This window comes from Brassica oleracea, chromosome C5, assembly GCF_000695525.1.
Source record: "Brassica oleracea var. oleracea cultivar TO1000 chromosome C5, BOL, whole genome shotgun sequence".
In the NCBI taxonomy this organism is placed as follows: domain Eukaryota; kingdom Viridiplantae; phylum Streptophyta; class Magnoliopsida; order Brassicales; family Brassicaceae; genus Brassica; species Brassica oleracea.
The window spans coordinates 3460431-3488048 of NC_027752.1; the positions used below are offsets into that span (position 1 = coordinate 3460431).

At 37.3% G+C, this 27618-nt stretch overlaps 6 protein-coding genes and 1 non-coding gene across 10 annotated transcripts; 4 read left to right on the plus strand and 3 right to left on the minus strand.

Moving 5' to 3' along the window:
• The first annotated feature begins 952 nt into the window (after positions 1–952).
• LOC106344277 lies at positions 953–5620 on the plus strand. The gene is made up of 5 exons (XM_013783686.1): positions 953–1018; positions 1476–1601; positions 2419–2499; positions 2658–3386; positions 3571–5620. Exons 1-5 carry the CDS (start codon positions 953–955, stop codon positions 5506–5508), a joined length of 2940 nt encoding a protein of 979 aa, XP_013639140.1. The 3' UTR covers positions 5509–5620.
• Positions 5621–5980: 360 nt separating this feature from the next.
• LOC106344278 (lysine-specific demethylase JMJ25) lies at positions 5981–7035 on the minus strand. Its single transcript, XM_013783687.1, has 4 exons — positions 6582–7035; positions 6376–6495; positions 6220–6296; positions 5981–6107 (listed from the first exon to the last, which is right to left on the minus strand). Exons 1-4 carry the CDS (start codon positions 6624–6626, stop codon positions 5981–5983), a joined length of 369 nt encoding a protein of 122 aa, XP_013639141.1. The 5' UTR covers positions 6627–7035.
• A 55-nt stretch (positions 7036–7090) lies between these two features.
• Positions 7091–8290, plus strand: LOC106343939 (small nuclear ribonucleoprotein-associated protein B-like). Its single transcript, XM_013783300.1, has one exon. It carries the CDS (start codon positions 7218–7220, stop codon positions 8172–8174), a length of 957 nt encoding a protein of 318 aa, XP_013638754.1. The 5' UTR covers positions 7091–7217; the 3' UTR covers positions 8175–8290.
• A 179-nt stretch (positions 8291–8469) lies between these two features.
• Positions 8470–8541, plus strand: TRNAE-UUC. The gene has a single exon. It is a non-coding gene; the product is annotated as a tRNA-Glu (tRNA).
• An 822-nt stretch (positions 8542–9363) lies between these two features.
• LOC106293142 (ATP-dependent Clp protease proteolytic subunit-related protein 3, chloroplastic) lies at positions 9364–14524 on the minus strand. 2 transcript variants are annotated; one of them, XM_013728816.1, is made up of 10 exons: positions 14295–14524; positions 11163–11172; positions 10972–11073; positions 10775–10897; positions 10631–10690; positions 10390–10486; positions 10227–10300; positions 10065–10118; positions 9909–9992; positions 9364–9715 (listed from the first exon to the last, which is right to left on the minus strand). In XM_013728816.1, exons 3-10 carry the CDS (start codon positions 11041–11043, stop codon positions 9620–9622), a joined length of 660 nt encoding a protein of 219 aa, XP_013584270.1. In that variant the 5' UTR covers positions 11044–11073; positions 11163–11172; positions 14295–14524; the 3' UTR covers positions 9364–9619. The 2 variants fall into 2 exon arrangements, with proteins under 2 accessions (XP_013584270.1, XP_013584269.1); XM_013728815.1 differs by lacking the exon at positions 14295–14524 and having other exon boundaries at positions 11163–11260.
• Positions 14525–15105: 581 nt separating this feature from the next.
• On the minus strand, positions 15106–18055 carry LOC106343810 (serine/arginine-rich splicing factor SR30). Of its 3 annotated transcripts, XR_001270020.1 has the most exons (14): positions 17997–18055; positions 17818–17907; positions 17667–17732; positions 17479–17553; positions 17295–17388; positions 17155–17201; positions 16980–17037; positions 16789–16838; positions 16613–16669; positions 16455–16540; positions 16306–16365; positions 15669–15847; positions 15546–15585; positions 15106–15373 (listed from the first exon to the last, which is right to left on the minus strand). XR_001270020.1 is itself a non-coding variant. In XM_013783133.1 (13 exons), the coding sequence occupies exons 2-13, from the start codon at positions 17905–17907 to the stop codon at positions 15359–15361; spliced, it is 738 nt and encodes a 245-aa protein (XP_013638587.1). In that variant the 5' UTR covers positions 17997–18055; the 3' UTR covers positions 15106–15358. The 3 variants fall into 3 exon arrangements, 2 of the variants coding, with proteins under 2 accessions (XP_013638587.1, XP_013638588.1); XM_013783133.1 differs by lacking the exon at positions 15669–15847; XM_013783134.1 differs by lacking the exons at positions 15106–15373; positions 15546–15585 and having other exon boundaries at positions 15592–15847.
• Positions 18056–18232: 177 nt separating this feature from the next.
• LOC106292883 (malignant T-cell-amplified sequence 1 homolog) lies at positions 18233–20353 on the plus strand. Its single transcript, XM_013728551.1, has 9 exons — positions 18233–18404; positions 18503–18571; positions 18678–18759; positions 18848–18915; positions 19003–19100; positions 19173–19309; positions 19407–19474; positions 19878–19941; positions 20026–20353. The coding sequence occupies exons 2-9, from the start codon at positions 18561–18563 to the stop codon at positions 20041–20043; spliced, it is 546 nt and encodes a 181-aa protein (XP_013584005.1). The 5' UTR covers positions 18233–18404; positions 18503–18560; the 3' UTR covers positions 20044–20353.
• The last annotated feature ends 7265 nt before the right edge of the window (positions 20354–27618 follow it).

The window sequence follows — 27618 nt, forward strand, 5'->3', positions numbered from 1 at the left end:
CTACATTTACTATCCGAACCGAACCGAACCCGAGACTATCCGAACCGAACCGAACCGAAAATAGGTCAAGTACTAAATGGATCTTCTAGCTACTATCCAAACTACCCAAAACCCGAAATACCCGAACCGAACCGAACCGATACCCGAAATGCCCAGGTCTAATAGGAAGGATGGAATGAAATATATAGGAATAGAAATTCCTATTTTAAAAACATGTCTGCAAAATGCAAAATAAAAACATATGTTAAAATGATGAAAGAAATAAACAAATTAACAATCATACTATAAATATATATAAAAATGAACTAAATATAAAGTAAATTTTATTAATATGTTAAATTATATAATCATCATATATAAAAATGTAGACAATATATAACGGAAAACAAAATATTACGTAAACTATCAAAAGACAAAAAGTTATGTCAGCCCCTATTAAAAAAGGCTAAAACGGAACAATAATATTAACACACAAAGTTACAACAACATATAAATAGATAATTTAACAACAATAAAAAAAAAATTGTGCTGTCTCTCGGCTCCTACAGCTTTCAAGGCGATCGAGAACTTGAGAATCAGAGAAGCCCACCACATAGAGAAACAAAGAAGAAAAGAGTTGAAGCCTTGACTGGCTGATGCCAACGATTCTCAACACCCAAACTCTAATTGAGGATATAAAACAAATCAAAGTGATTTTCGGAAGGAGTTAAAGAGATGAATAAAAGAATTGAAGTTTGAGAGTGTACAATGACAGGAAAAAAAATATTTCATCGAGGAAGAAAAATTTTTGTTTTCTCAAAATGATGACACGTGTCTCGTAAGAAACGTATCTTGACTCTCCTAATTAAGAGACGTTTGCTAACTTATTAATTATCTTTTTGCTTATTTTTAATCAATGTTTTCTTTACGAGACCTTGTTAGGAGACTACGTTGAACATGGGCTAATACATATATGTATGGATTGATTGTAACGGTCCGACTAAAGACGGCTGCTAGCCGTGGCCTCTACGACGGGATGGTCAGAGCGTTACATGTTATATCAAATCATTTTAACATAAGATTAAAAAGAAGCTCTGTCAAGGACTGTCATGCATTTATCTCTCTATAAAAAAAATCAGAAGCTCATATACATAGAGCAATATCAAGAAAAGCACTTACTCACCGATCATATATAATCTCAAATCCATGGACGTAGTTTTCATATATGTTAATAGTCCAAACCTTAAGATTGACAACATCCAAAACATTTTTACTGTAATCATATTTTTCCAACCCTCTTCTCTTAGAATTTTCTAGTAAAATTACTTTAATCATACTGTATTATTCTTAGACATATATGTTATCGTAAATCAATATATATTTATAAATTTTTTTAAAATTATCATTATCACCAGTTCTTTGGAAAAATTGGTAAACCATTACATTTTGACGGCATAGAGAGTTCAACGAACGAGTCGCACACCGAATAAGAAAAGAGTGTTAACACAAAAACACATCCCCAAAAACGCACACAAAAAAAAAAAAGCACATCTCACCTCGAAGACTTGGGTGTTGAAAGAGAGAGCGACCTCAGCACTCGTTTCTCTCTCACCGAACACACGGTACTTGTTCGATCTTCTTTGCTTTCATCAACCACTTGAGAATCTATCTCACAGTGCCGCCACAAACTCCAACATTGCTCAAAAGTTTTGAGACATCTCTCTGAAACTTAAAAAAAAAGTCAGGTTATCAAATCTATCTATCTATCCCCCTTATTGTTTTCTTATGCCGTGTTTGTCAATTCACGTTCCGCGTTCCCTTTTGTCCTTCTCTCTCTCTCTTTCTGGGTTTGCTTGTGTCCTAACGCTACTGGTTCGTACCTAGAAACCAAAAACAATCGGAGATTAGGTAGATGCGGAATCCTCTCCTCCTTTTTTTATAACAACATCCAAGTTAGCTCCCCCCCCTCTCTTCTACGTTTTAAAGGTTTCGACTTTGTGCTGTTTTTCTTACAGTACCATTGTGGTATTATGTTCAGATCGTTGTGAATTACATGGCTATCTATAGCTAATAACTTGTTGATGTTTTGGATCGATTGCTTGTTGTGTTGTTTTGCTTTGATCAGGTCTGGTTTTATGTCTGTGTTTCAATTTAATTCAGCTTTGAAAACATTTAGCTTTATCATCTTTTCAGTCTCCTCGTGTTTCTCTAAGTCTTTTCTGGGTTTTTATTAGAATCTGCTTGCACTATTTTCGTATCTCTCTATTGCTGCCTCTCACGATCTGAAGTTGTTGAATCTCTTCAAGTTTGATACTTCTGTGAATCTGATATGTTAAAAGCTTTCTACTTTACCCCCTATTGTGTTGTTCTTGGACAATGTATATGTGTATCCTTGAGGTTTGTTTTTTACTTTAACATTCTTTGATTGTCGATTTCTAGGCTGGATCTTTGGTGTTAGTGTTTTGGCACAAAAACTTTTTGGACAATGAGTTTCAGATCTCCTACGTGTCTGCATGTCAGGTCCCCGGGAAACCTCCATTGATTTCTCCTTGCTGTTTGAATAACATGTCTTGATGTTTTTATAACAATGTGATCAGTAAACCAAACCTTGCCTAGATGTTGTTAATGATTAAGATTCATTATTTAAAATGTACTTTTCTTTTGATGGATTTATGCAGACAATATTGATGGACGAGGAAAACAATCTTATAGAAGAAACAGCTCTCATCGAAGATTCTTCTGATGTTGAATTTGCCTGTTGTGGTGATCCAAAAGTTGAGCCTCGTGTTGGAGACGAGTTTCAGGCCAAGATTCCTCCTATGTTGTCTGCATCCGAACGTGCATTGTCTCTTTCAACTCCTCTAGCTTTGGATGATGATTCCTCATATCTCTTTCTCGTCGGACAACCTGTTCAAGTAACGTGGATAGACAAACATCCAAAAGGACAAGCAAATGGAGATGATGATGATGATGTTGACATGAACCAATCTTTGAAATCTTTTAGAGCAAAAAGAAGTCGTTGCTCTGCTAAGATCCGAGGCCAGAGTGACAAGAATCCGAAATCCAAGAAGCAGAGATTGAATCTTGAGGCTGTTCCGGAGTTACCATCCAATTCTTGGGAGGACCATGAGGTGGCTAGCTTTGTTCTTGGTCTGTATACCTTCGGGAAGAACTTTACTCAGGTGAAGAAGTTCATGGAGAACAAAGAAACAGGAGAGATACTGCTGTTTTACTTCGGCAAGTTCTACAACTCAGCTAAGTACCACACTTGGTCTGATTCCCGCAAGAAGCGTAGTCGAAAATGCGTATATGGAAGAAAGCTCTACTCAGGATGGAGGCAACAGCAGTTGCTGTCCCGTTTGATTCCTTCTCTTTCTGATGAATCTCAGAAACAGATGCTTGTGAATGTGAGTCTCTCTTGCATTATAATGCTACACTCCAGTGTCGTTTTATGATTCCAATGCAACTTTTACTATTAATTTGTCTCTTTTGCCACTAATTAAACTAACATAAACAATAATTGTTACGCAACTAATTTGAAACGGAGGGAGTATTTGTTTTGGTCATTGATCTTACCTTTTTTTTTTGTAGGTCTCCAAGTCATTTGCTGAAGGGAAGATCACTCTAAAGAAATACATAGACGCTATGAAGGATCTTGTGGGTCTCAGGCCTCTGGTAGACGCTGTGGCGGTTGGTAAAGGAAAAGAGGATCTCACGGTTCGTACAGCAGTACCAGTTAAGACCACCAAACCATGGTTCACGGTTTCTCCAAAGTCTTCTTCGTTCCCGAACTTAGGGGCTTACGCTTCACTCACGTCTGCCGACATAATAAACCAGTTAAAAGGCAGTTCCCGTCTAAGCAAAGCTCGGTGCAGCGATATCTTCTGGGAAGCTGTGTGGCCGCGTTTGCTAGCCAGAGGATGGCACTCAGAGCAGCCAAAGGACAGAAGCTATATTACATCTAAGGATAACATTGTTTTCATTGTCCCTGGAGTGAAACGGTTCTCTAGAGGGGAACTTGTCAAAGGCGATCATTACTTTGACTCTGTCAGTGACATTCTAACAAAGATTGCTTCGGAGCCTGAGCTTCTTGAGATTGAAACAGGAGGAGAGATAGTCAATGGAACCGTTAACTCTTCTGACCAATCAGATGAAGAGTCTTCCTCCCCGTCTGGTAGTCAAAGACTCCGTTACCTCAAGTCTCCAAGCTCTAGCCGTGGAAACCTGCAAATGAGATTCACTGTTGTTGACACTAGCTTGGCCTCTGGAGGGAAACTGTGTGATTTACGGAATCTGAAAGTTTCTGAGACAAAGACTGGTTTAGGAGACAAAGATTCTTCTTCCCTGTCCAGTCAGAATGTGGAAATGCCCTCTCTGGATGCCCCAATGCGGTTTGTTATTGTTGATACGAGTCTAGACCACCGTAAGAAATGGTCTGGTTTAAGGAGATGGAAACGTTTACCAAGTGATGGCACAAACAAGGATGATTCTAGCGTAAAGGAGGAAGAGAGTTTGGAGAGGGTTAAGGATCCAGCAAAGAGGCTGATCAAAAAGCATAGAGCAGACACTAATCATCATTCAGTAAAATCTGCTCCGTCGTCGAAACGCAGACGGCTCAGTGCTTGCATAAAGAGGGAGAACAGCCTTTCAAAAGAGGATCCTGAATCAGACCACTTAAGTTTACGTGCGGTCCAACACAAGAACAGCACCGTTGAAGAGATGAATGAAGACAAAAAGAGATATGAAACCGAGTTATCGGTTGATTATATGAACTTAAAGTCTGATCAATCAGAAAAGACTGGAACTGGACCGTCTTCTGCGGTTGTTGAGACCCAAGAAATGTCAGAGACCAAACCAAACGGGTTATGTTCGGTCTCTGGTGAAGACAATGACTGTTCTCCAGAGGAGGTAAGAACAAGCCATGAAGTCATTTCATCAGAACATCACTCAAACGGGCTCTGTTCAGCATCAGGCTCAGACAAAGGACGTGTTTCCATTAATACGGAACAAGAGCAAGAAGTTGAGCTACATCAGAAAGCGACCATTGATCACCCGGTCAATACTCAAGAACTTGGTTCATCAGAACAACAAGAAGCTAATACAGATGCTCCTAGAAGACACAGCACAAGAAAGCGACCATTGACCACCAGGGCTCTGGAAGCTCTTGAATCTTGTTTACTTACAACCGAGATAATGGAAACTACGGTTAAACCAAGAAAACGTGAAAGATCTTCGAGGAAAAAGCACTCAGCTAAAGTGAGTAACAGAGCAAAGCTTTTGCCAGACAATGGGAATGCAGATAAGGAGCAGAGAGGAGGAGAAGATGGAAGCAAAGCAACAGCAAGTAACAACCCTTTGGATCAAATAGAGGATACAAAGCCTAGCTTTATTCTAAATGGAGCCACAACTGAGAGTAAGCCTCCTCTGGTTCGAAGACATGATTCAAAGCCGGCGCTAACTGAACATCCTAAACTCCCACCGATTATTTTAAAGCTTTCATTAAAGCGTAGCAGAGCTTCAGAGACTTAAGAGTCTGAAGAGTTTGGGCGTTGGCTGTGAGAGCATTAGCCTTGCTATAGACTAATGTGTACAGAAGTAAAAGGATTTTTATAAGGGTTTTATTACATACTCTTCTTTGTTCTTCAATTTTTGTTGGGTCAAATGTGACAAACGCTACACAACATATCCAAGGTTCTATTAGACAAAAAAAAAAAAACATATCCAAGGTTTCTTTTCTTTCTAAATGGTGAAGTCTTTCTTCTAGCCCTCCTCTCATCTCACTGAATGCATATTGCTTATAAGTAATGTTTTCTATTATTCGATTTGTTGGGAGGTTACTCGAAATGATTTTTATATGGTCTAGATCCCGAGAATTGAAGTGAAAATAATGATGCTCATGCAAATAATTTATACAGCATATACACAAATCCTGAATAGTAGTATTAGTACTATACTTACAAATCCTGAATAGTAAGTAATACTAGTCACAACAATGTTAATACTACTGTACAAATTCTTGACTGATCAAATGCAGCTGATTTTGTTGTGGCTGCTTGATTGCCTTATCCAAGTTGTTGGAGACTGCTTTGGTTAAGTTAGCGTCCTCAAAACCAAGCTCTGCTCCAAATCTTTTGTAGTCACAACAATGGAACCAATTTTTTCTTAAAAAAATAACTATTGTCAGTTCAAATTCACTTCGCACACTCCTTAGATTAGATTTAGCTAAAATTCTCGACTTACTTTGGATCCAAGATCAGCTTCTGAACTTCTTTGATAGCTGAACTAGCTGCGTATAACGATATCTTTCCTTTTCCTATCTGATATATTAGAAAAAGCAAACCATTTTTTCAAGAGTTTCAGGACGGAAGGCATTGAGATGGTTAATAGTTTTGTTACCTCTAGAATCTGAAGTTTTGCCTCATGGTCGTTCGGTAAACACCGGATCTCTTCGGCTAGTCTAGCTAACTCTCCAACGCTTTCAGGGCACAAGAAGTCGAGCGCCACCTGAGCATTCAACTGAGAATTGTATACATGCCAGCAAGATTTAGTTTCTTAGTAAGCGCAATGGAAAGAGAAGCTCATTTGATGTTATGTTGCATTACCTGAAGATCTCTGACTTGAAACGGACGTCCAGCTGGAACGTCCATGGCTCCACTCCCGAAACAAGAGCAAGGCAGTCATCAAACATCATCCCTCCATGCAGTTAAAGTGTTTGGAAATAGAGCAAGAAACAGAATGTTTGTTTTTCTTACCAAACTCGTCTTTCAGTTGTCTCTCTTGTTGTGTTCATTTAAGAACAATCCTTCATACAACGGCTTCTCAAATGTTCTCTGCATTCACACTCAACATCATCTCAGGTTCATTCTTCTCCTTATGGACTCTCTCCCAAGTGAATAATAGTTATTTTCCTTAGTATTTACCAAACTATTTTTTTTGTCGTTACTAAACTAATTACAGCTTTTTGTTTTTAACAGCGTTAACATTACCGTTTTTGACATACAGGGTTAACATTATTACTTAGGATAGGATAAAGGGGAAAACTAACTTAAGGAAAATAACTAATATTAAAAAAAGGAATAACCGCGTCATCTATTCTTTAAACCGGCTCCAACGTAAACGCATATATATATATATATATGCATATCATCATCACCCTTACAAGTTGCAACATTCGATTCCTCACAAAAAAGATCTTCTCTTTGCCTAAAATTTCAAGCTTTTTTGTTTTCTTTTGAATCATGGAATGTAGACCGTTGGATCTGACGATTATATCCGCCGAGGATCTCAAAGACATCCAACTGATCGGCAAACAGGACTTATACGCCGTCGTTTCCATCAACCGCGACGCGAGGACGAAGCAGAAGACGAAGGTTGACAAAGATTGCGGGACCAAGCCCAAATGGAGACACCAGATGAAGCTCACCGTCGACGACGCGGCGGCGAATGAGAATCGTCTCACCCTTGTGATCGAGATCGTCGCGGATCGGCCGATCGCCGGTGATAAGCCCGTCGGCGAAGTTAGCGTTCCGGTGAAGGAGCTTTTGGATCAGAACAAGGCCGGCGACGAGGAGGAGGAGAAGACGGTGACGTACGCCGTGAGGCTGCCTAACGGGAAGGCCAAAGGTTATCTCAAATTCTCGTTCAAGTTTGGTGAGAAGTATACTTTCGGAGGAGCGTCGAGTGCTCCTCACGCGCCTGGCTCATCGACTCTGGAGCATAAGTCTATGGATCATCAGCCCGTAACTGCTTACCCGCCCGGACAAGGTGCCCCGGTTGCATACCCGCAACCGGGTCCTTCCGGATACCCACCACCAGGATATGATGATAAACACGGTGGTGGTGTTTATGGTTATCCGCCACCTGGAGGTCCCAGTGGTTATCCTCCAGCTGGTCCTGGTGCATACCCGCAGCACGGTGGATATCCGCCTCCACAGCAAGGAGGCTACCCGGGTTATCCACCACAAGGTCCGGGTTATGGATATCCGCCACAAGGTCCAGGCTATGGATATCCGCCGCAGGGTCCGTACGGTTACCCGCAACAGCAGGGTTACGGTGGCAAACCTCAGAAACCAAAGAAGCACGGAGGAGCTGGAATGGGTCTAGGACTTGGACTCGGAGCTGGTTTATTGGGTGGGTTGCTGGTTGGTGAAGCTATTGATGATATAGCAGATATGGGTGGCGACTTTGATTTCTGATCTTCTGTTGTTTGTGCTATCTCTGTGTTGTGATCAACTATTTCATTTTCTTAGGCAAATGGTTCTATGTTTTTCTTTTGGATTATCCTGAAGTCAACATGTTCTGTTTTCTTGTCTGTGTGTTGTTTCTGGCTCTCCTAATGAAAACTGCGTCAAGTTGATATATGTCGCTATCAGATATTTCGTATGAGATTAATAATCAGTTTTTCATTCAGCAACGTTCAAGTGTTAGGAAAGGGAGATCTCAGAAATATAAAAAAGTCAGATACGTATTTGTATAAAAACTAACATCAAATCCGTTATCGTCCAGCGGTTAGGATATCTGGCTTTCACCCAGGAGACCCGGGTTTGATTCCCGGTAACGGAGCTTTTTTTTAATTTTCATGCATTGTAACTTGTAAGTATGGATTTAGTTATCAAGTATGGCAACAGAGTGTTGTTCCTTTCACAACTGTAATGTTTATTCTACGTTTCCAAGTGGCTTCTTTAATTTGTATTGGACTCTAATGTTTGCTGGACGGTGGTTGTATACAAGTCATTGTTGTTCAAATTTTTGTGTGGTCTTATGATTGGGGTAACAATCATGCACCTTTCACTTAATAGCTGGAAGTTATACAAGATTTCAGACGATGATGATTGCTTGTCGAAAGATGACCAAAATTGCGTTTCCACTTATCTTGTGTCTGCAGAGATTGTTTTGATGTGAACTGTCTTCCATCTCCATAATAGTTATGGGCTCAAGCGCTTTGAGCTCAACGATAATCATCAAGAATGTAATAACATGCCGCCGGGGATACTTAGTTTTAAATAGTGAATAGTATTTTGCCAATTCATCTAGTCACATTGACGACGTAAATCTTTAAAAGCTGATAGAAAATGAGCAGTTTTTCATTAATGGAACTGTAGAATAAAAAGAAAAAGAGATTTGAACATTGTATTTACTTCGGCTTTTGAAACACATCACAACTTTATCACATCTTAATATGAATCTCCTAATCGAATGACTAACATTTACCAAGTGGTTCGAAACAGGGCAGTCGCAGCCAAGGGAGTTTGATCAGTCTGTAATTCTATTTATTGTTCTCCACTGAAACCTACAAAAGAGGGTCTTTTCTCTTAAAAAAACGGGTAATAAGAAAACAGGTGTGGCTCGTTGAGACCTGAAGGTTCCCGTCGGCCAAGGGCGGAAGAGGAAGCAAACAATGTTATCGTGTGTTCAAAATGGAAAAGAACAAAACTTTTTCATCCATGAGATGAATCATCATATTGCTAGATCCTAACTTCTTCTGCTTGTTCTCTAACAGCATAACTCGGTTGTAAGGTAACAGTGACTGAAAGAATATTTTATCTAGCTAATCATATTCTTGAAATATTCATACATGAAAAGTAGTGATGGAGAGTTGAGCGTGTCACTTGCAGAGATTTTGAGGCCATAGAACTTGAAACTAAACTCGTTCTGCGCTTCTAATTCCCGCGTTCTTATCGAATTCATCTGAAGGAACAACGTCCGCGATAATCTTCTCTTGACCACGCCAAAGAATCTGGTAAAAAAGGTTACCAACTTTTGTGTCAGTCCAACAGAGTATGAAATCAATTCCTAAAAGATAAAATATTCTTTAGTAACAAAGACTAATAATCAACGAACCAATAGACATCCCACTGGAAACTTGGAAATGAATATCTCATATGAGATATGATGATCAAACATTGTACTTTACAGCCGCCTAGACTTACCATGTCAATAACTCCAAATTCTTTAGCTTTTGGTGCATCCATGTAATATGGCCTTCGCATCACGTTAGCCACAGTCTCCACGGACTAAATAACATGTTAAAACGATAAAAATCGCCAATCAAAGTCATGAAGCGAAAGAAATGTTTTTCCACTTACATTCCCAGTGTGCTTTGACAGTAGTTCCACAAGTATATCTCGGTTTGTTATAACCTTCAATTACAACTAAGAACGTGAGAGATGTAATGAAACTCAGTTTTCTTTCAATCTGAGTTGATAATAAATTTCCCGGATACAAAGTGTAGAGAGGGAACATCAAACCTCTTTGGCACGAATCAGGACATCACTAGCAGGCATCAACCCAGAAGAAGGCATACGAGGTTGCTGGATCATTGCTGCAACAATATCGGTTCAAACATTTGAGAATCCCTCATTATCAAAAATGAGCAATCAATTTGACCAGAATGCACTTTTTTTTTTTTACCTTTGGAATGTGGCATCATAAATCGTTTACCCTTTGTTCCCGCGGAAAGTAACAGACATGCGTGACCTATCGCTGCTCCCACACAAACTGTATGTACCTGCACAACAAAGGACCAAGCTATTCACACAAACACTTCGGAGACAAAAATTATCTTGATATCTACTCAAGAGCATTAACCAATAAACTATTATTACTTATATGTTTGCATTAAAAGCGCAGTTCACGAATAAAGAAACATTACCTCGTTCTTAAGTTGCATCAAAGAATCATAGATCGCAAAACCTTCTGACTCCATCCCAACCTGTTCATTCAACACCGTTCCACCAATATTAGAAATATTCCAAGTGTCTTATAAAATCATTCACAAAGAGTTCAAAAAACTAACCGTCTCTCCATCGTCACGAGTGGTCCCTGTAGAGTTAATGTAAATGTATATAGGCTCCTTAGGATCCAGCCACTGAAGATACATTAGCTCTGCCACAACAAGCTCTGTAACCGCCGGTACGAGCTCGAAAACAAAAAGTCCAGTCAGCACCAAATCATCACTCTCAGTCTACACAGTCTCCGCTAAGAATCACTTACAGGCATCCCAATGTAAACAATTCTCCCGTCAAGAAGCATAGAAGGCAAGTCTGGTGGATGAGTTCTTGGCATGTGCTCGTTATAAGCCACTGATCTCTCAACCTAATCTCAACCAACAGACGATTCAATTACACGCAAAGAGCCAAGAATCGATCATATAGGGATCGAAATTGGATACGAGATGAGCTCACCTGAGCAGGAGAAGACATGAGCTGAGGAGAATCGAAGATGTCAAGATACGGCGGCGTTGTTGGGATTGTTAAATCCCATTACGATATTGTTCACTTTGGCTTTTGCGTGCCCGCACGGATTTACTTTTGGGCTCATTCCCAAAAAACCTCGTACTAATTAGAGTTGGACATCTCTTTATATATTAGACACTCTTTGTCTAAACTTCCAATGTGGAACTTGAATTGACATCTCTCGTTCTCCCCCTCAAACTAAGGACCACACTCCTTGTGCCCTTTCCTCTAGCGAATCATCTCGGTGCCTTGTCGCATCTTCGACATTCGACACCTTTAGTCGCAAGGTTACTTTGAGTTGCTTTGAAGATGCTCCCTTTCCACAGAGGAACTTTGAGTTGACAAACTAAGTTTCACATTGGAGAATTAGACAAGAAGTATCTAATATATAAAAAAATTCTCAACTCTATTAGTACGAGGCTTTTTGGGAATGAAACCAAAAGTAAATTCATGCGGGCAAGCCAATTAGGCCCAAAATGGACAATATCGTACTAATCGGATAATATAGAGTTGGACATGAGATTTAACAATCCCAACAATTGGTATCAGAGCGGTTGACGAAAAATCTGCAAGAAGACCAAAATACCCTTCGAGTAGGAACGGGACCCATCGAAATAGGATTGGGAGGTGTGTGTGGCAGAGATCAAGTCAAAAGATCCTGGAAGTTCAGAGAATAAAGAGTTGGACACGGGATTTCACTATCCCAACAATTGGTATCAGAGAGGTTTGATGAGATTTTGCACAATTGTTGGGATTGTTAAATCTCATGTCCAACTCTATATTATCCGATTAGTACGATATTGTCAACTTTAGGCCTAATTAGCTGGCCCGCATGGATTTACTTTTGGGCTCATTCCCAAAAAGCCTCGTACTATTAGAGTTGAACAGCTCTTTATATATTAGATTTTCTTTGTCTAATTCTCCAGTGTGAGACTTAGTTGGACAATATCGTACTAATCAGATAATATAGAGTTGGACATGGATTTAATAAATCCCAACAATTGGTATCAGAGCCATGTTGACGAGAAATCTGCAAGAAGACCAAAACACCTTTCAAGTAGGAATGGGACCCTTCAAGGTGGAAAGAGAGAAACTTCCAAGATCTTTTTGACTAATCTCTGCCGAACCTCCCTTTCCACTTTGAAGGGTCTCATTTCTACTCGAAGGGTGTTTTGGTCTTCTTGCAGATTTCTCGTCAACCTGGCTCTGATACCAATTGTTGGGATTTATTAAATTCATGTTCAACTCTATATTATCTGATTAATACGATACTGTCCACTTTGGGCCTTAGGCAAGTCCGCATAGTTTTATTTTTGGTATCTTTCCCAAAGGGCCTCAAGGTGGACAATATCGTACTAATCAGATAATATAGAGTTGGACATGAATTTAATAAATCCTATATTATCTGATTAGTACGATATTGTCCACTTTGGGCCTAATTGGCTTGCCCGCATGGATTTACTTTTGGTTTCATTCCTAAAAGGTATCATACTATTAGAGTTAGACATCTCTTTATATATTAGACTCTTTTTGTCTTATTCTCCAATGTGGGACTTAGTTTGTTATATCACATTCTCCCCCTAGTTTGTTATATCACATTATCCCCCTCAAACTAAGGATCACATTCATCTCGTGTCCCACAACTGACTTCCAGGATCTTTTGACTTGATCTCTGCTACACACACCTCCCAATCCTAACTCGATGGATTTCGTTCCTACTCGAAGGGTATTTTGGTCTTCTTGTAGATTTCTCGTCAACCATTCTGATACCCCAATTGTTGGAATTTATTAAGCCCATGTCCAACTCTGTATTATCCGATTAGTACGATATTGTCCACTTTGGGCCTTAGGTAAGCCCGCATGATTTTATTTTTGGTTTCCTTCCCAAAAGGCCTCGTACTAATTAGAGTTGGACATCTCTTTATATATTAGCCACTCCTTGTCTAAACTTCCAATGTGGGACTTGGATTGACATCTATCATTCTCCCACTTTGGGCCTAATTGGCTTGCCCGCATGGATTTACTTTTGGTTTCATTCCCAAAAGGCCTCGTACTATTAGAGTTAGACATCTTTTTATATATTAGACTCTCTTTGTCTAATATATAAAGAGCTGTTCAACTCTAATAGTACAAGGCCTTTTGGGAATGAGCCCAAAAGTAAATCCATGCGGGCCAGCCAATTAAGCCCAAAGTGGACAATATCGTACTAATCGGATAATATAGAGTTGGACATGAGATTTAACAATTCCAACAATTGGTATCAGAGCGGTTGACGAGAAATCTGCAAGAAGACCAAAACACCTATCGAGTAGGAATGGGACCCTTCAAGGTGGAAAGGGAGGAACTTCCAGGATCTTTTTGACTAATCTCTGCCGAACCTCCCTTTCCACCTTGAAGGGTCTCATTCCTACTCGAAGGGTGTTTTGGTTTTCTTGCAGATTTTCGTCAAACCGCTCTGATACCAATTGTTGTGATTTATTAAGCTCATGTCCAACTCTGTATTATCCGATTAGTACGATATTGTCCACTTTGGGCCTTAGGCAAGCCCGCATGATTTTTATTTTGGTTTCCTTCCCAAAAGGCCTCGTACTAATTAGAGTTGGACATCTTTTTATATATTAGACTCTCTTTATCTAATTCTCCAATGTGAGACTTATTTTGTTATATCACATTATCCCCTTCAAAATAAGGATCACATTCATCTCGTGTCCCACAACTGACTTCCAGGATCTTTTGACTTGATCTCTGCCACACACCACTCTCAATCCTAACTCGATGGGTCTCGTTCCTACTCGAAGGGTATTTTGGTCTTCTTGCAGATTTCTCGTCAACCTGGCTCTGATACCAATTGTTGGGATTGTTAAATCCCATGTCCAACTCTATATTATCCGATTAGTACGATATTGTCCACTTTGGGCCTAATTGGCTGGCCCGCATGGATTTACTTTTGGGCTCATTCCCAAAAGACCTCGTACTAATTAGAGTTGGACATCTCTTTATATATTAGACACTCCTTGTCTAAACTTCCAATGTGGGACTTGGATTGACATCTCTCAGGCGTATTGGAGTTCACCGGCCGGTTGAGAAGCTTCTCCGGAGATTTAGCGGCGACGGAAGCGAGCGTCAAGAGGAAAGGATCGTTAGGGTTTATCGAAGGTATGGGGATTTTGGCGGAGCGTTGGCGCGAAAGGCGCGGCGAAAAGTCTTCGTGTTTGTTCTCCCGGATGTAGAAGGAGGATGAGAAGAGAAAGAAGAAGAAGAGCGTGTAAGCAGAGAGTTTCATGGACGCTTGTAAGCAAAAGATGCCATGGTGAAAGATCTTTTCTCCTGCGCACGAAAGCTCAGAAAAATGGACTGGTTGAAGAAGGTAAACCGGAGGTTGGAGTGGAATTTAGTTATAACGGATCCGGTTTACTATGGCCCGGGTGATAATCGCTCCGCTATTGGGTGCCCCGGCCCAGGCCCAATAAGTTTGAATGAGACATGTTGTAGTTGTAGGCTTGTATTGTAGCCTCTCGCAGGCGGTGCGGTTAAGTAGATGTACTGGTTTGAAATGATTTATATTAAAATAACAAATCTACTGTTATTCAAAAATGAATTTTAAAAAATATTTTAAAATCTAGTGTTATTAAATTTATTTTTTCATAAAATACTCTAAAACCAACTGTTATTGAACAAAATTTAAGTTAAAAATTTTAGAGTACTTTAAATATTTCTAAAATGTTTAAAAAGAGTTCCTTAATTATAAAAATAAAAATCCAAATTTTATTGTTTTAGATAAAATTCTAAAATATTTTAACAAAAATCACACCAAATTTTTTAATTCCCATGCAATCATCTACAAACTAATTAAAGTCAAATCACTTTAAATTACATATTCAATACAAGCTCCTTAGTCTTAATGATTATCAAACCATATATAAAACAATACAAACGTTTTTCAAGCAACCACAAGGTTCGGTTCATTTCAAAAAGTCCCAATAACAGACAAACTAAAAAGTTTTTACATAGAAGAGCATATTATTAATCGTTCATTCGAGATATAGCTCAAATCCAAATCAGATTATTATACTATGGCTGGACCCTGAGAAGCATGAGTCATTTGGATACGGCGGTCCTCTATTCCCAGTCACCAGCTCTCCTTTTCAATCAGACCTCACCTGCAAAGCAAAGTTTGTCATGATGTTAACTGAAGCAAACATGATGATGACACAAAGGTAGACTTAGACAACCCTCGCTTCTCTGGACTCTCTCATGTTTTTTATGTTCATTTGGTTGTATGTAAAAAGCTCTTGAGAGCAGCTAATTATTTAAGCTTGAATGTAGACTTACGGGTGAAACAGGAGAATCTGATCTCGATCTTGATCGGGATCTGCAGACAACAAAAAAAAAAAAACCCTTGTTTAGTGTGGCGTCGGGAGTTTTAAGTGGTGTTGGTCTAGAAAAGAACTAAACATGGATTCCAGTATGGACAACAAAAAGAAACGTTAAGAGAATCAGAGGACTCTTAAGCCAAATGTTGCCAGCCTACAGCTGATACGCCCTGAGTATCAGAGCAGTGAGTCCTAGAATCCATCTAGATAACCCATCAAGTCCCTAAGATCCAGTCCCCAGCTCGCCGCAGTGAGCCAGATCTAGAAAAACAAACAAGGCAATACAATTGAAATCACAGTAGGCCACAGATATCCAGATTGCCCTTCCGTTAGGAAATAAATTTTCACAAAGTCTCTAGCTGAGTTATCACAAGATTATATAGAACAGAAGACAAGGCAGAGCATTCAGTATTAAATTCACTGTCAATTTCCAAACGATGAAGTAAGTTCATGTGACATAGAAAACTCCAAATAGGATATAATCACGTCATCAAGGACCGACTATCAGATCACATAGTTGATGGGAAGACTAGTCCCACCAACATATAGCAATGGGCCGGTCAAACAAACTCAACTTTGTATTTAAGAAAAAAACAAAACAAATTCCTTTCTTGTTAGTGATCAAGTCAGTTAGGAGTTCAGTGAGCAAGAATACTAGCACTCCATGCATGGAAACATCTGTAATAATTGTATAAATGTATTACTAATAACCACCATACCTTGAGATCGAGCTATACGGAGTTGGAGAACGAGGACGGGGCGTTGGAGAACGCGACAAACTGCATTACACTTTAAAGTTAGTCAAACACTCGTAAATAACAAGTTGCAGTACTAACGACCTCTTTTAGCATTAGTTTCTAAAACTGACCTTCTGCTACTATAACTATAGCTTCGACTCCTGCTTCTAGAATAGTATGGGCTGCGACTCACACTCCTCGACTCATATTCTCTCACCTAAACAGTGAGATTAGAGTATATTCATCTATTCATAAACACAAAAGAGAAGGCAACAACACCGCCACATACCCGTATATAAGATCTAGAGAAGGCATTTCGAAACTTAGAGTCATCAAGCTTCCTTATCTGTTACAAGAAAAAAATTAAGGGAACATCAAAGACCCGACACTGGCCTCAAAGAAGATTAAATTGTGGGCATGAAGCACTGAAAAGGTACTGAGGCACAGCAAAGAGATAAAACTTACCGCGTATTTCATATCATCATAGTTGCTATACTCCACAACCCCTGACATGCCTAGAAAAAAATAATTAAAATGTTAAAGTCTTGCATTACACTTAAAAATCATGAACTAGAGCTATTCTCTTTCACAGACACTAAAATTATTTATATATCTACAAGAAGGTTATTTAAACTAGAGAATGACAGACAACTCACCTCCACGGTCACGAAAAACTTCAGAAAAGCAGACATCTCCAGCTTTACGCATGTGATCCTTAATCCCCCCACCAAATAAACATCAGCTCAGAACACAATAAATGCAACATGAACTAGAGAACCGAACATCCAAATAAACACAACATGAAATGAAACAGCAAGTAACATCCCTTACCTTAAGGTCTTGCCAGGAAGCAGATGGCGGTAATCCCGTCACCAGCACTGTACGTTCACGATATAGAAAAAAGGTAAGCTGAGTTCCCACAGAATGTCAAAAAGGTAAAATAAGACTAACTGATAAGACACTATACAAACCACGATAGTCGGACCGCCTCGAAGGTGCACGGCTCCCACTGCTGTACCTATCCACCGAGGATGAACCTCTACGACCACCATGTGCAATCTCAACCTAGACATCAAACAACAAAGTTAAGCATCTTCATCATAAGTTAGCACCTTCATAATAAAAAGATGGAATAAAAATGATGTCTTAACTAACCCGTAGTCGACACCCATCAAAATCATACCCATCCCGCCCATAAATAGCATCATCTGCATCACGAGGATCTTCAAACTGCATCATCAATAACAGACTCATCAGCCATAACTCATAAGCCATTCACAAGAAAGAACAAAACAGATACATTAAATTTTAAGCTCCTATAACAAGGTGGAATCATAAAATACCTCGACGAATGCATAACCAGGAGGTCTCGGTGGAATCTTCAGATCAATGTCCACAATGGGTCCATACTGCAAGGAAGATACACTATTACTGAGATTACGTGCAGATCCTAATGAATTCGAAAAGAGGGACAGAGAAGATGTTATTCAAAACCTTGTAGAAGAGATCTTCAACCTCTCGCATGCGAATATCGCCAGGCAAGTTCCCGACGTAGATCGTGCGGTTCCATCGGCTGCTACTCATCTGAGACCTCATAGTTAGATAACAAAAAATTACGAAAAAATAAAAAAGAATTAGGAATTTAACAGAAAATATATATATTTGAAACTCACATTTGCTTGCAGGGAGAGACGCGAAGAGGAGGAGGAGCGAGAAAGCGTTAGATTGTTCTGGAAACGATTACAACTACCAGAAGCGTATTTTTAAACGGAAGTGGAGTTGATCTCCTGCGGACACGTGTAAAGTGGTATTCTACATCCAAACTCTCTCAGCCGTTCGATTACATTTCTCGACAAACATAAGAGATTGTTGTAATAAGATAAGATAAAAGCCCATTAATGTACCCAAAAGGTCCAGAACTCAGTTTGGTCGGATTCGGACAAGCTTCGTTTCCTAGGTTATCTTAAAACACAGTCGTTTTCGGTAGAAAAAAGGAACATTAGATCGGAATTTCACGAGAGGAACATTCTCTCTCGGCTCCGGAAACGCATCCGATCTCTCTCTGTCTCTCTCCCTCTCCGGTAAGTTCCTCTGTTTCTGCTCGTCTTCGAATACTCTCCGATTACTTGTTAGAGTTATGTTCCAGTCGTCATCGGCAGTTTCCATTGTTCACTCGCAGTTGCATCGACCAATCTCATTCATAAACCTACCAAAGAAATAACCTCTCATTATCCAGCATGTTCAAAAAGTAAGAATTTCTCTTCCGTCAATTCATATTCGACTTAACCTTTTTTTTTTATCTTTTGATGAGGACAATAGCTTTGTGAGTAATGTAATTAGTATCTTTAATTTAGGTTTTCATTGGAGGAGATTTCATCACAGAACCAAGTAAAGGCTTCTGTCCAACGTAGGATTCGCCAGAGTATTCAAGAAGAGGTATCCTTGTTGTTTTATCCCATCTTAAAACTTGTTGAGATTATATGTAGCTTGTTGGGTGTAAAGATGTTAAAATGTAATGTTGCAGTACCCGGGGCTTGAGACAGTGTTGGAGGATCTACTTCCCAAAAAGTCTCCTCTCATTGTAGTGAAGTGGTTCGTAAACTAACAAACTTCATATTGATCAGTGCTATGTTTTCCGAACATTCTTTCGCCACTGACTATGTTTTTTCTCGTGTGCAGCCCAAACCATCTGACCCTAGTTGTTGTCAACAATGTCCCTCTCTTCTTCTGTATCCGTGATGGGCCATACATGCCTACTCTGCGTCTTCTTCATCAATGTAAGCTCAACTCTTTGCCTTGGCATTGGCTGTTACCGGAAGATTAAGCCATGTCCTTGGAGTTTTTTGCAGACCCAAGTATAATGAAGAGGTTTCAAGTTGATAGAGGTGCCATTAAGTTTGTTTTCTCTGGTGCAAACATAATGTGTCCTGGTCTTACATCCCCTGGGGGAGTTCTGGATGAAGAAGTTGAGGCTGAAAGGCCAGTGGTATGAACACGCACACACATATAAAAAAAACTCTCTCTTGGGGTACTATTTTATTTTGTTTATGTGATCTTAAACGATGAGTTTGTATTGTGTTCAGGCTATATATGCAGAAGGAAAGCAACATGCCTTAGCAATTGGCTTCACCAAAATGTCAGCCAAGGACATGTAAGTTAAATTTCCTTCTCATTCAGTGCCATACTCAGATCACAGCTGGAATGTAGGAATCATGATTTGATCTCTGTTGATGCTAGTTTAGTACTCCCTCCGTTTCAGATTATTTGTCGTTATAGGGTAAAATTTTTGTTTCAAAATAAGTGTCGTTTTATAGTTTCAATGCAAAATTTATTGATTTTATATTTTAATCTATTTTTTATGGGTTGAAATGTGGTTAGGTGTATTGGTAGTGATGTTTTTATCTAGTAAATATACAAAATTAAATATTTTCTTAATATGTGTGCCGAAGTCTGTAATCTGAAACGGAGGGAGTAGTATTAGTGTTCTCTGACTCGGTCTGTGCTGTGTTGTGACATTTCTTATTTGGTTTTCTTGTGTGTTGTGTTGTTGACAGTAAGAGCATCAACAAAGGAATCGGAGTTGACAACATGCATTACCTCAACGACGGTCTCTGGAAGGTACTTACTCCCTCATGCATCGAGTCGATTAAAGGATTTATGGAGTTAAAGTTTATAAAACTTGTATTGCATGTTTGTCTGCAGATGGAACGACTAGATTGAGGAACGAAGTCAAACGTCATGTGTGAATCACTGTGGAAGAGATCTCCTTTTTATGTTTCTCTAAACTTATGGAGCTTTTGTCCGGATCTCAACCTTAGCATCTGTTTTCAAATAGTCGATGTTTTGTTTCTACGAGAGAGCATCAACCTTTTAGCTAAAGGTTAAACAGTTTCCAAACATTTTGCTAGCTCCGTATAACCATGGCTTTAGTTAGGCCTTTAAACACATCACACTTGTAGAGGGCGCGTGTGGATGTAAGAATGTCCTCACGCTATGTTCTTGTGCAAAAATAAAAGACCACATTTGCTCACATCATGAACGCATTGGTTAACCTACACATGCACACGTCGTCGGCTCCATTATTTTTTAGAATAATTTGCCATGGGAACCAAACATGTCAACGAAAATAATCCTTTACTAGATTATTAAGATCCAATCCGCGCCTTGCGCGGGATAAACATTATATATATAAATTATTTTATGTATTATATGTTCTTACATATTATGAAATAATAAATATATATTGAATAATTAAAAGTCAGTAACTATTACATATATAATTAAATTGGTGCGAACGTATAAACCAATTTTATTAATCCAAACATTTAAAAAAAAAATATGATAGAATATGTAATTAAATTTAAATGATATTAACATACATAGTATATTTTTAATATTAATGTCTATTTTATTTTTTTGTTTTTTTTTAAATGATGCTTTCTACTCATATGTTTTTTTATCATGTGTATTTTTAATAGCAAAAACTTTAAATTACTGATAACAAAAAATTTATTGTAGGATTAATAATTTTAGTAATTGATAATTTAAATTATCAATGTTAGTTCAAAACTTTTATCAAAAAAAATTATTCAAAGTAAATTTTGAAACTAAAATATTTATTTATTCAATATGGTTTATAGTTTAATTTAGAATGATATATATACATATATATTTTAAATCTTAATGATTAATTAAATTAGACTTTTACTTATATGATTTTGTAATCATTTGTATTTTGTCATAAAAAAAATTTTAAACCATGGATCGCAAAATTTGAATGTGAGATTTTTAACAGTTTTAGTAATTTTTAGTCATTTTCTAAAATTCAAAATATAAAATATACCGAAAAATATAAATTTTTATAATATGGTTATTGTGTTTCTTAAAAAATTATTTTAATAGTTTTAAATTAAACAAATTTCATAGAAGATACATTTTTTTTATCAGATCTTTATTATTCAAAATCATTAATTGTCATATATATTTTACCCACATTAGGCAATTCTGTAATCTTTATTTAAGGAAATAATAAATGATATTAATAATGAATTTATGGTTAGTTTAATAAAAAACTTATTATATAATTAGATGAACCAATTTATTTCTTTAATAATTCTAAATGAGTTATATAATTAGAATGTCCTCATCCTCACTATAAATAGTTATAGTGAGGATGAAGACATTCTTACATCCAGACGCGCCCTTTCCTGATGTTTGGTGTCGCCAAATCTCATGGCGGGTGTCATTATTTTGGTATATAAAAAATGTCATGGTATCATGCAAGCACATGAATGTTAGTACTATTATACAACAGCCTAATAACTAATTAGTAGGAACATTGTATTCCTACTTATGTGTCATCATAATACTTATACTAGTTTTTTTTCATTCGCTATTTGTCACAACATAGAACACCGAGTCAGAAGACACTACTACTAAACTAGCACAGAGACAAACATGATTCCGACATTCTAATTTTGGTTTGAGTGTGGCACTGAGAAGGAAATTTAACTTACATGTCTTTGGCTGACTTTTTGGTAAAGCCTATTGCCAAGGCATGTTGCTTTCCTTCGGCATATATCAGTAGCCAGTAGGTTACATGAGGCCTAAGGTAAAATATTAAAAGAAAATAGTTATAGTGAGGGGAGAATTAAACCAGGGCCCCTGGTCACACGTACACTTAACTCTACCACTACACTATCACAAACATTTTGTAATTTAGGGCCCCAAAAAGACCATGCTTATAAGGGGGCCCGAAGCAAAAGTCTTTTTTAAAATATGGTGTGCACGGTCCTACATATATAACCTAAACACAATACAAATTCATTGTTTAAGATCAACAGAAACAAATAAAATCACATTCCAAAAAAGAGTTTATTTTTGTGTGTGTTAATTCCACCAACTTTTCTGCCTCAGAATTTTCATCCAGAATGCCCACCGGGGATGTACGTAAGACTAGGACACATCATGTTTGCACCAGAGAAAACAAACTTTATGGCACTTCTATCCACTTAAAATCTTTTCATTGGGTCTCCAAACACCAAAGTCCAAACGTTCAAAAGCCACATTCTCGGCTAACTTGTTTATATCCATGTCAAAATTACAAGGACAGAGTGTTTATTGTAGAGCTTGCTACATTTCTCCGAAATAAAAGTTTGATATTTGCAATGTTGGTTCTTTTTGTGGTGGAAGTACATTTACATGTCTAGAATAGTACACTGTTTTGTGTGTAGTGACTAGATATCGTGCTAAGGAGGTAAATTTTTTGGCTGACGCAATTATGTTATGTGATGATATTCAAAACTTTGTTGTTGAAAACTCCAATAACTATTCTTCTGCAAAATTGTGCAGACAAATTGTCTTTTTGTTGGTAACAACAATGAATAGATGATTTTGTTTCCGTATTGCTTATCAGATTTCATACAAAATTATGGTAATTCTTTGTCTAGATAAAGAATCATGATGCATTTTTGTGCGTTTAATATCTGGTGCAAAAAAATAGAAGATTTATGTTTGTATTTTTATGTAGATATAAAGTATAAACTTAAAACAAATAAAAATAATATCAACTAAAAACCTAATTTTTTAGGGATAAAAGCCAATGTTCCCATGAAACAAGGAAGAAGATGTCATCAGCTGAGGTCATCAGTGGAAAATCAAATCACAATAGAAAAAATAAAGCTTCATACCTTGTGAAGTCAAACACACCGTCAAACAAAAAAAAATTCAGAGTGACTCAAGCAAAGAGGATGCACTATACTTTCATTTTTGATGATATTTCATAAACATATTCATTTTTACACTTCTTACCAATTCCATGATTTAAAGGTAATTTCGATTCTATTGATTTAAAAATGAGATGTAAAATGGGTACAAGCTCATCTCTTCAACCTTCCATTCTCTGATTTTTACATCTTGATTGAATATGGTACTTTCTCTTGCTTTTGAATTTTCATTCAAATTTTCTTTCCTCATAAAAAAGTCTACAAAAGCTCTCCTCTGTGCAATGTTGATGCTTGCAACAATGCCTTTGACATTTTCTCTCAAATTTTCAACTCCGACTTTAAAAAGGACCAATGTGGATGTCATAGCGGCAAAGGGGACCAATGTGAAAGAGACTGAGATGAAAGAGTCAATTGAGATGGAAGAGTTATCTAAAATAGAGTTATTTGAGATAGACTTAAAAATTTACAATGAGATAAAAACCAAAGTTTCCACGAAACAAAGAAAAAGATATGGACACGTTAAAGCTTAATTGCTTTGGAGAGGTGCTGCACATTTACATGTGTAGAAGAGTATGTATGTAGTGACTGGATATTGTGCTTATGAAATATATTAAAGTTAAATTTTTGGGTGACACAATTATGTTATGTGATGATGTTCTAAACTTTGTTGTTGAAATTCTGATAAGTCTTCATCTACAAAATTGTGGAGACAAATTCTCTCTTTGTTGGTAACTTTCAAGTTTTTCATTTTTGTTATGTTTTATTTTGTTTAACCATTATTGTTTTTTTTATATCGCTTGTTGAATTTTACTGCAGCATTGTCTTAAGCTGCTGCATTTTTGCTTATCCTTGCTGGAATGTTTGGATTGATGAGTATGTTTTGTATTGTTTAGATGATTTTCACATAAAGTTATGGTAATTCTTTCTAAATAACGAATCATGATGCCTTCTTGTGCGTTTTACTTTTGATGAAAAATTAAAAGATTTCAATTTGTATTTTTATATAAATATAAAGTATAAACCTAAAAAAAATTAAAATGTATAACACATGCTATCTTTTTAGAGAATAAATTCAGTTGATATAAGTAGGTGATAAAAAGCTTATATATGTTTATTGGACAAAAAACTAGAAATCTGATAAATAGTTGCACTTTGAAGAATGACATAAACCAAAACACCACAAACACTATATTTTAAAACAAACTTATTTTCTCATATTTCTTATCTTACCTTCATCTGGTGTGCTTGAAGATTAGCCCGGTTTTGTGTTTTTTTTTCTCTTGCATTGATTGAAAAAATAGCATTAATAGTATAAGTTTATGCAAAATGTTTGTAGATAAATAGTTCCAATTTTTATCCGTTGTTTAAGATACGCCATGTTTGTGTTCTTTAGCTTACGTTGAGCATTTACCTTGATAGATGTGTGTTTTGATTGAGAATTGCTAATATACTATAAGGGTTTTCCAATTGTACTCTTAAAATATATTTTTTTCTACCTAATTGCAATTGTTGTTCATTCTTAAAACCATTTAAAAATTTATCAGCTAAATCAGCATAGTTAAAATAAATATAAAATTTACATGTGTAATTTTCTTAAATTTATCCTTTGTGAAAATCATTGTTTAAAAAACATATGGTGCTAAGCGGAAGTACCAAACGGTGACCCAACACCTAAAACCTAAAAAAGTAAACAGAGCCTAAACAATTTTAGGCAATTTTAACATTTTACAAAAAAACCTTACATATTTAAAATGATAGCATAATATATGATATTAAATATTTCATACGTAATAAAGTCCGTATATTTTATATTTCATAACACTAAAAAGTCAAAATTATATCATGAAAATTAGACACTTTGGCGATAAAATTATGAAACTAAAAATTATAATTAAAATATTAGAAAAATAAAAAATTTTGCAATTTCGTAGAATATTATCTGGATATGACAAGATTCGTTTATAAAAATGACATCTAATTGAAATGAGTAGAAGATAATCGTCACCGTGTTTACCGCTTTGACACATTTTATATGAGTGCAGCAGTTTAAGAAGATTTGTAAAAAATATTTGTAATTGTACATTAAAAAATGAGAAATTCTAGTCATTTTTACTTTATTTTCACAAAAATAGATTTTAAAAAAGAAAATGACCAAAATAAATTTTATTAAAGGATAAATATGCACTTATACCCAAGGGTTAACTAATCTAGATTTAAGGTTTAGAGTTAAGGGGTGAAGTTTTGGGGATAGGATTTCAAATTTTAAAAAATAAAAAATAAATATTAAAAATTTCAAAAAAAAAAAGATCTATTTTGGTCATTTTATTTTTCAATGCTATTTTGTGACAAAAACTTAAAAAGAACTATGCGAGAGAATTGCCCTTCAAAAATTGTTAAAGAAAAAGGTAAAAAATCAATAAGTAAAAAAAGTTGATTCGTTTATATGTTGGATGTCTCCTCAAATTAACCACACACAATTTAATATTAAAAAAAAACCTAGTTCGATCTACGAAACACCTGATTTGCTGGTAGAAATTTTCTATTATGTAGGTTATGGACGAGTTAAATGTGTAATGTTGTGTATGTTAGACACTAAGATGTATTATTCTTGATTTCTTAATGTTTTTCTAGACTACAAAGATGGTTTCAACATTGTTCTTACTCAAAAATACACTACTTGTAAGTCTAATAATACTATTCAGAAGAACTAGTTTGCTTCTCTTTAAAGTTGTAAAACTAGATTGTTTCAAGTTTTTTTTTTTTTTACATCAAACTACAGATTCATACTGACTCTGTGAACCACTCCGGAAGATCTTGATCCATGTGAACGACAAACGACAGTTGATTCCTGACACTGCGTGCTAGACTATCCGCTCTTGAATTTTGCGTCCTTGGTACATAGATAATCTCTTATCGTGTGAAACCTTCTTTCAGGGTCTTAATATCTTCCAAATAATTTGCAAATGTTGGCCATTCTTCTGGTTCCGAAACCATCTTCACCAACTGAGAACAATCCGTTGCAAACGTAACCTGAAATTGGCGTAAATTTTTCATGCATTCCATTGCCCAGAGTAGTGCTTCTATCTCCGCATGTAGAGGAGATAGACAAGCCCGGACATTCCTTGCTCCCAACAGCCCATCAAAACCTTCTAAAGTGCTTAGCCAACCTTGCCCGGAGAAAATCTCATTCTCCTTCCAGAAACCATCTGTAAAGCACTATCTCCCCGGAATTGATGGGAGAGTCATAACCTCGACTTGGGATACTATCCTATTTCCGGTCAATACCTGTGCGTCAGCCCAAAGTACTGTTTCTGTTTCTACCAATTTGAGCGTGTCCCTTGGATCCATGTCCAGATTACTAAAAACTTTATTGTTCCTTCCTTTCCAAATATACCAAAGTATCCACGCAAATTGATGATCCTCCATCGGTGGGGAGACTCTCCAAAAGAGATGATCCATGTTTGTAAAGAGGGAGCTCGTTGGGAAAATAGTTGGGTTTGATGGTATCTTGGAGAGAGCCCAAACCTGAAGTGCTGGAGGACATTCAAAAAACACATGGTTGATCGATTCCTCATCCGCTTCACAACGTGCTCAACATATGTCTCCTTGTATTCCTCGCGCTTTCAGATTCTTCTTGACTGCTATACAACCTGTAACCAATTGCCATAGAAAATGTTTTAACTTTGGGAGGCACAATATTTTCCAGCAGAACACATTCAAAGCATCAACTGAGGGTCCAAACATTAAAGGTGGGTTTTCTCTGTCTGGATAAACTCGTTCTATCTGATAACCTGATTTAACCGTATACTTCCCATTGTTTGTGAAATGCCATCCATCCCTGTCCACCATCTGGGATTTACTCAGAGGTATACTTTCTATAATTTTCACATCTTGGGGATCCATCAAAGCCCTGAGTGCTTGCGAATTCCATGTTCGCGAAGTAGAATCAATAAGAGAATCCACTGTTAGTTCCGGGTCGAAATTGTGTTGATTTTTATTTACTGGTCTCGGGCGAGTGGTTGGGAGCCATGGATCGTTCCAAACAGATATAGATGATCCTGATCCCACCCTTTTGATTATTCCTTTGCTTACCAGAGATCTAGCAGAAACGATACTCCGCCAGCCATATGACGAAGAATAAGAGCGAATCGGTTTCAGGGGTGATGCATTCCGGTAATACCGTCCCTTGAACACTCGGGAAAATAAAGTATTTAGTTTCTCAATCAGACGCCACAACTGTTTACCAAGCATTGCTGTGTTGAAATTCGTAATATCCTTAAAACCTAGTCCTCCATCCTCCTTATCAAGGCATACTTTATCCCATGATTTCCAGTGCATGTCTCTTGTCCTTCCCCCTGGACTCCACCAGAATTGTGCGACCACGGTCGTCAGTTTTTTGGCGTTTGCCTTAGGCAGACGATAGCAAGACATCACATGGTTTGGTAATGCCGTAACCACGGATTTAATAATCACTTCTTTTCCTCCCTTTGTGAAAAACTTGAAGGTCCAACCATTAACTCTATTATTTAGTCGGTCCTGCACAAAGCTAAAAACTTGTATCTTGGATCCC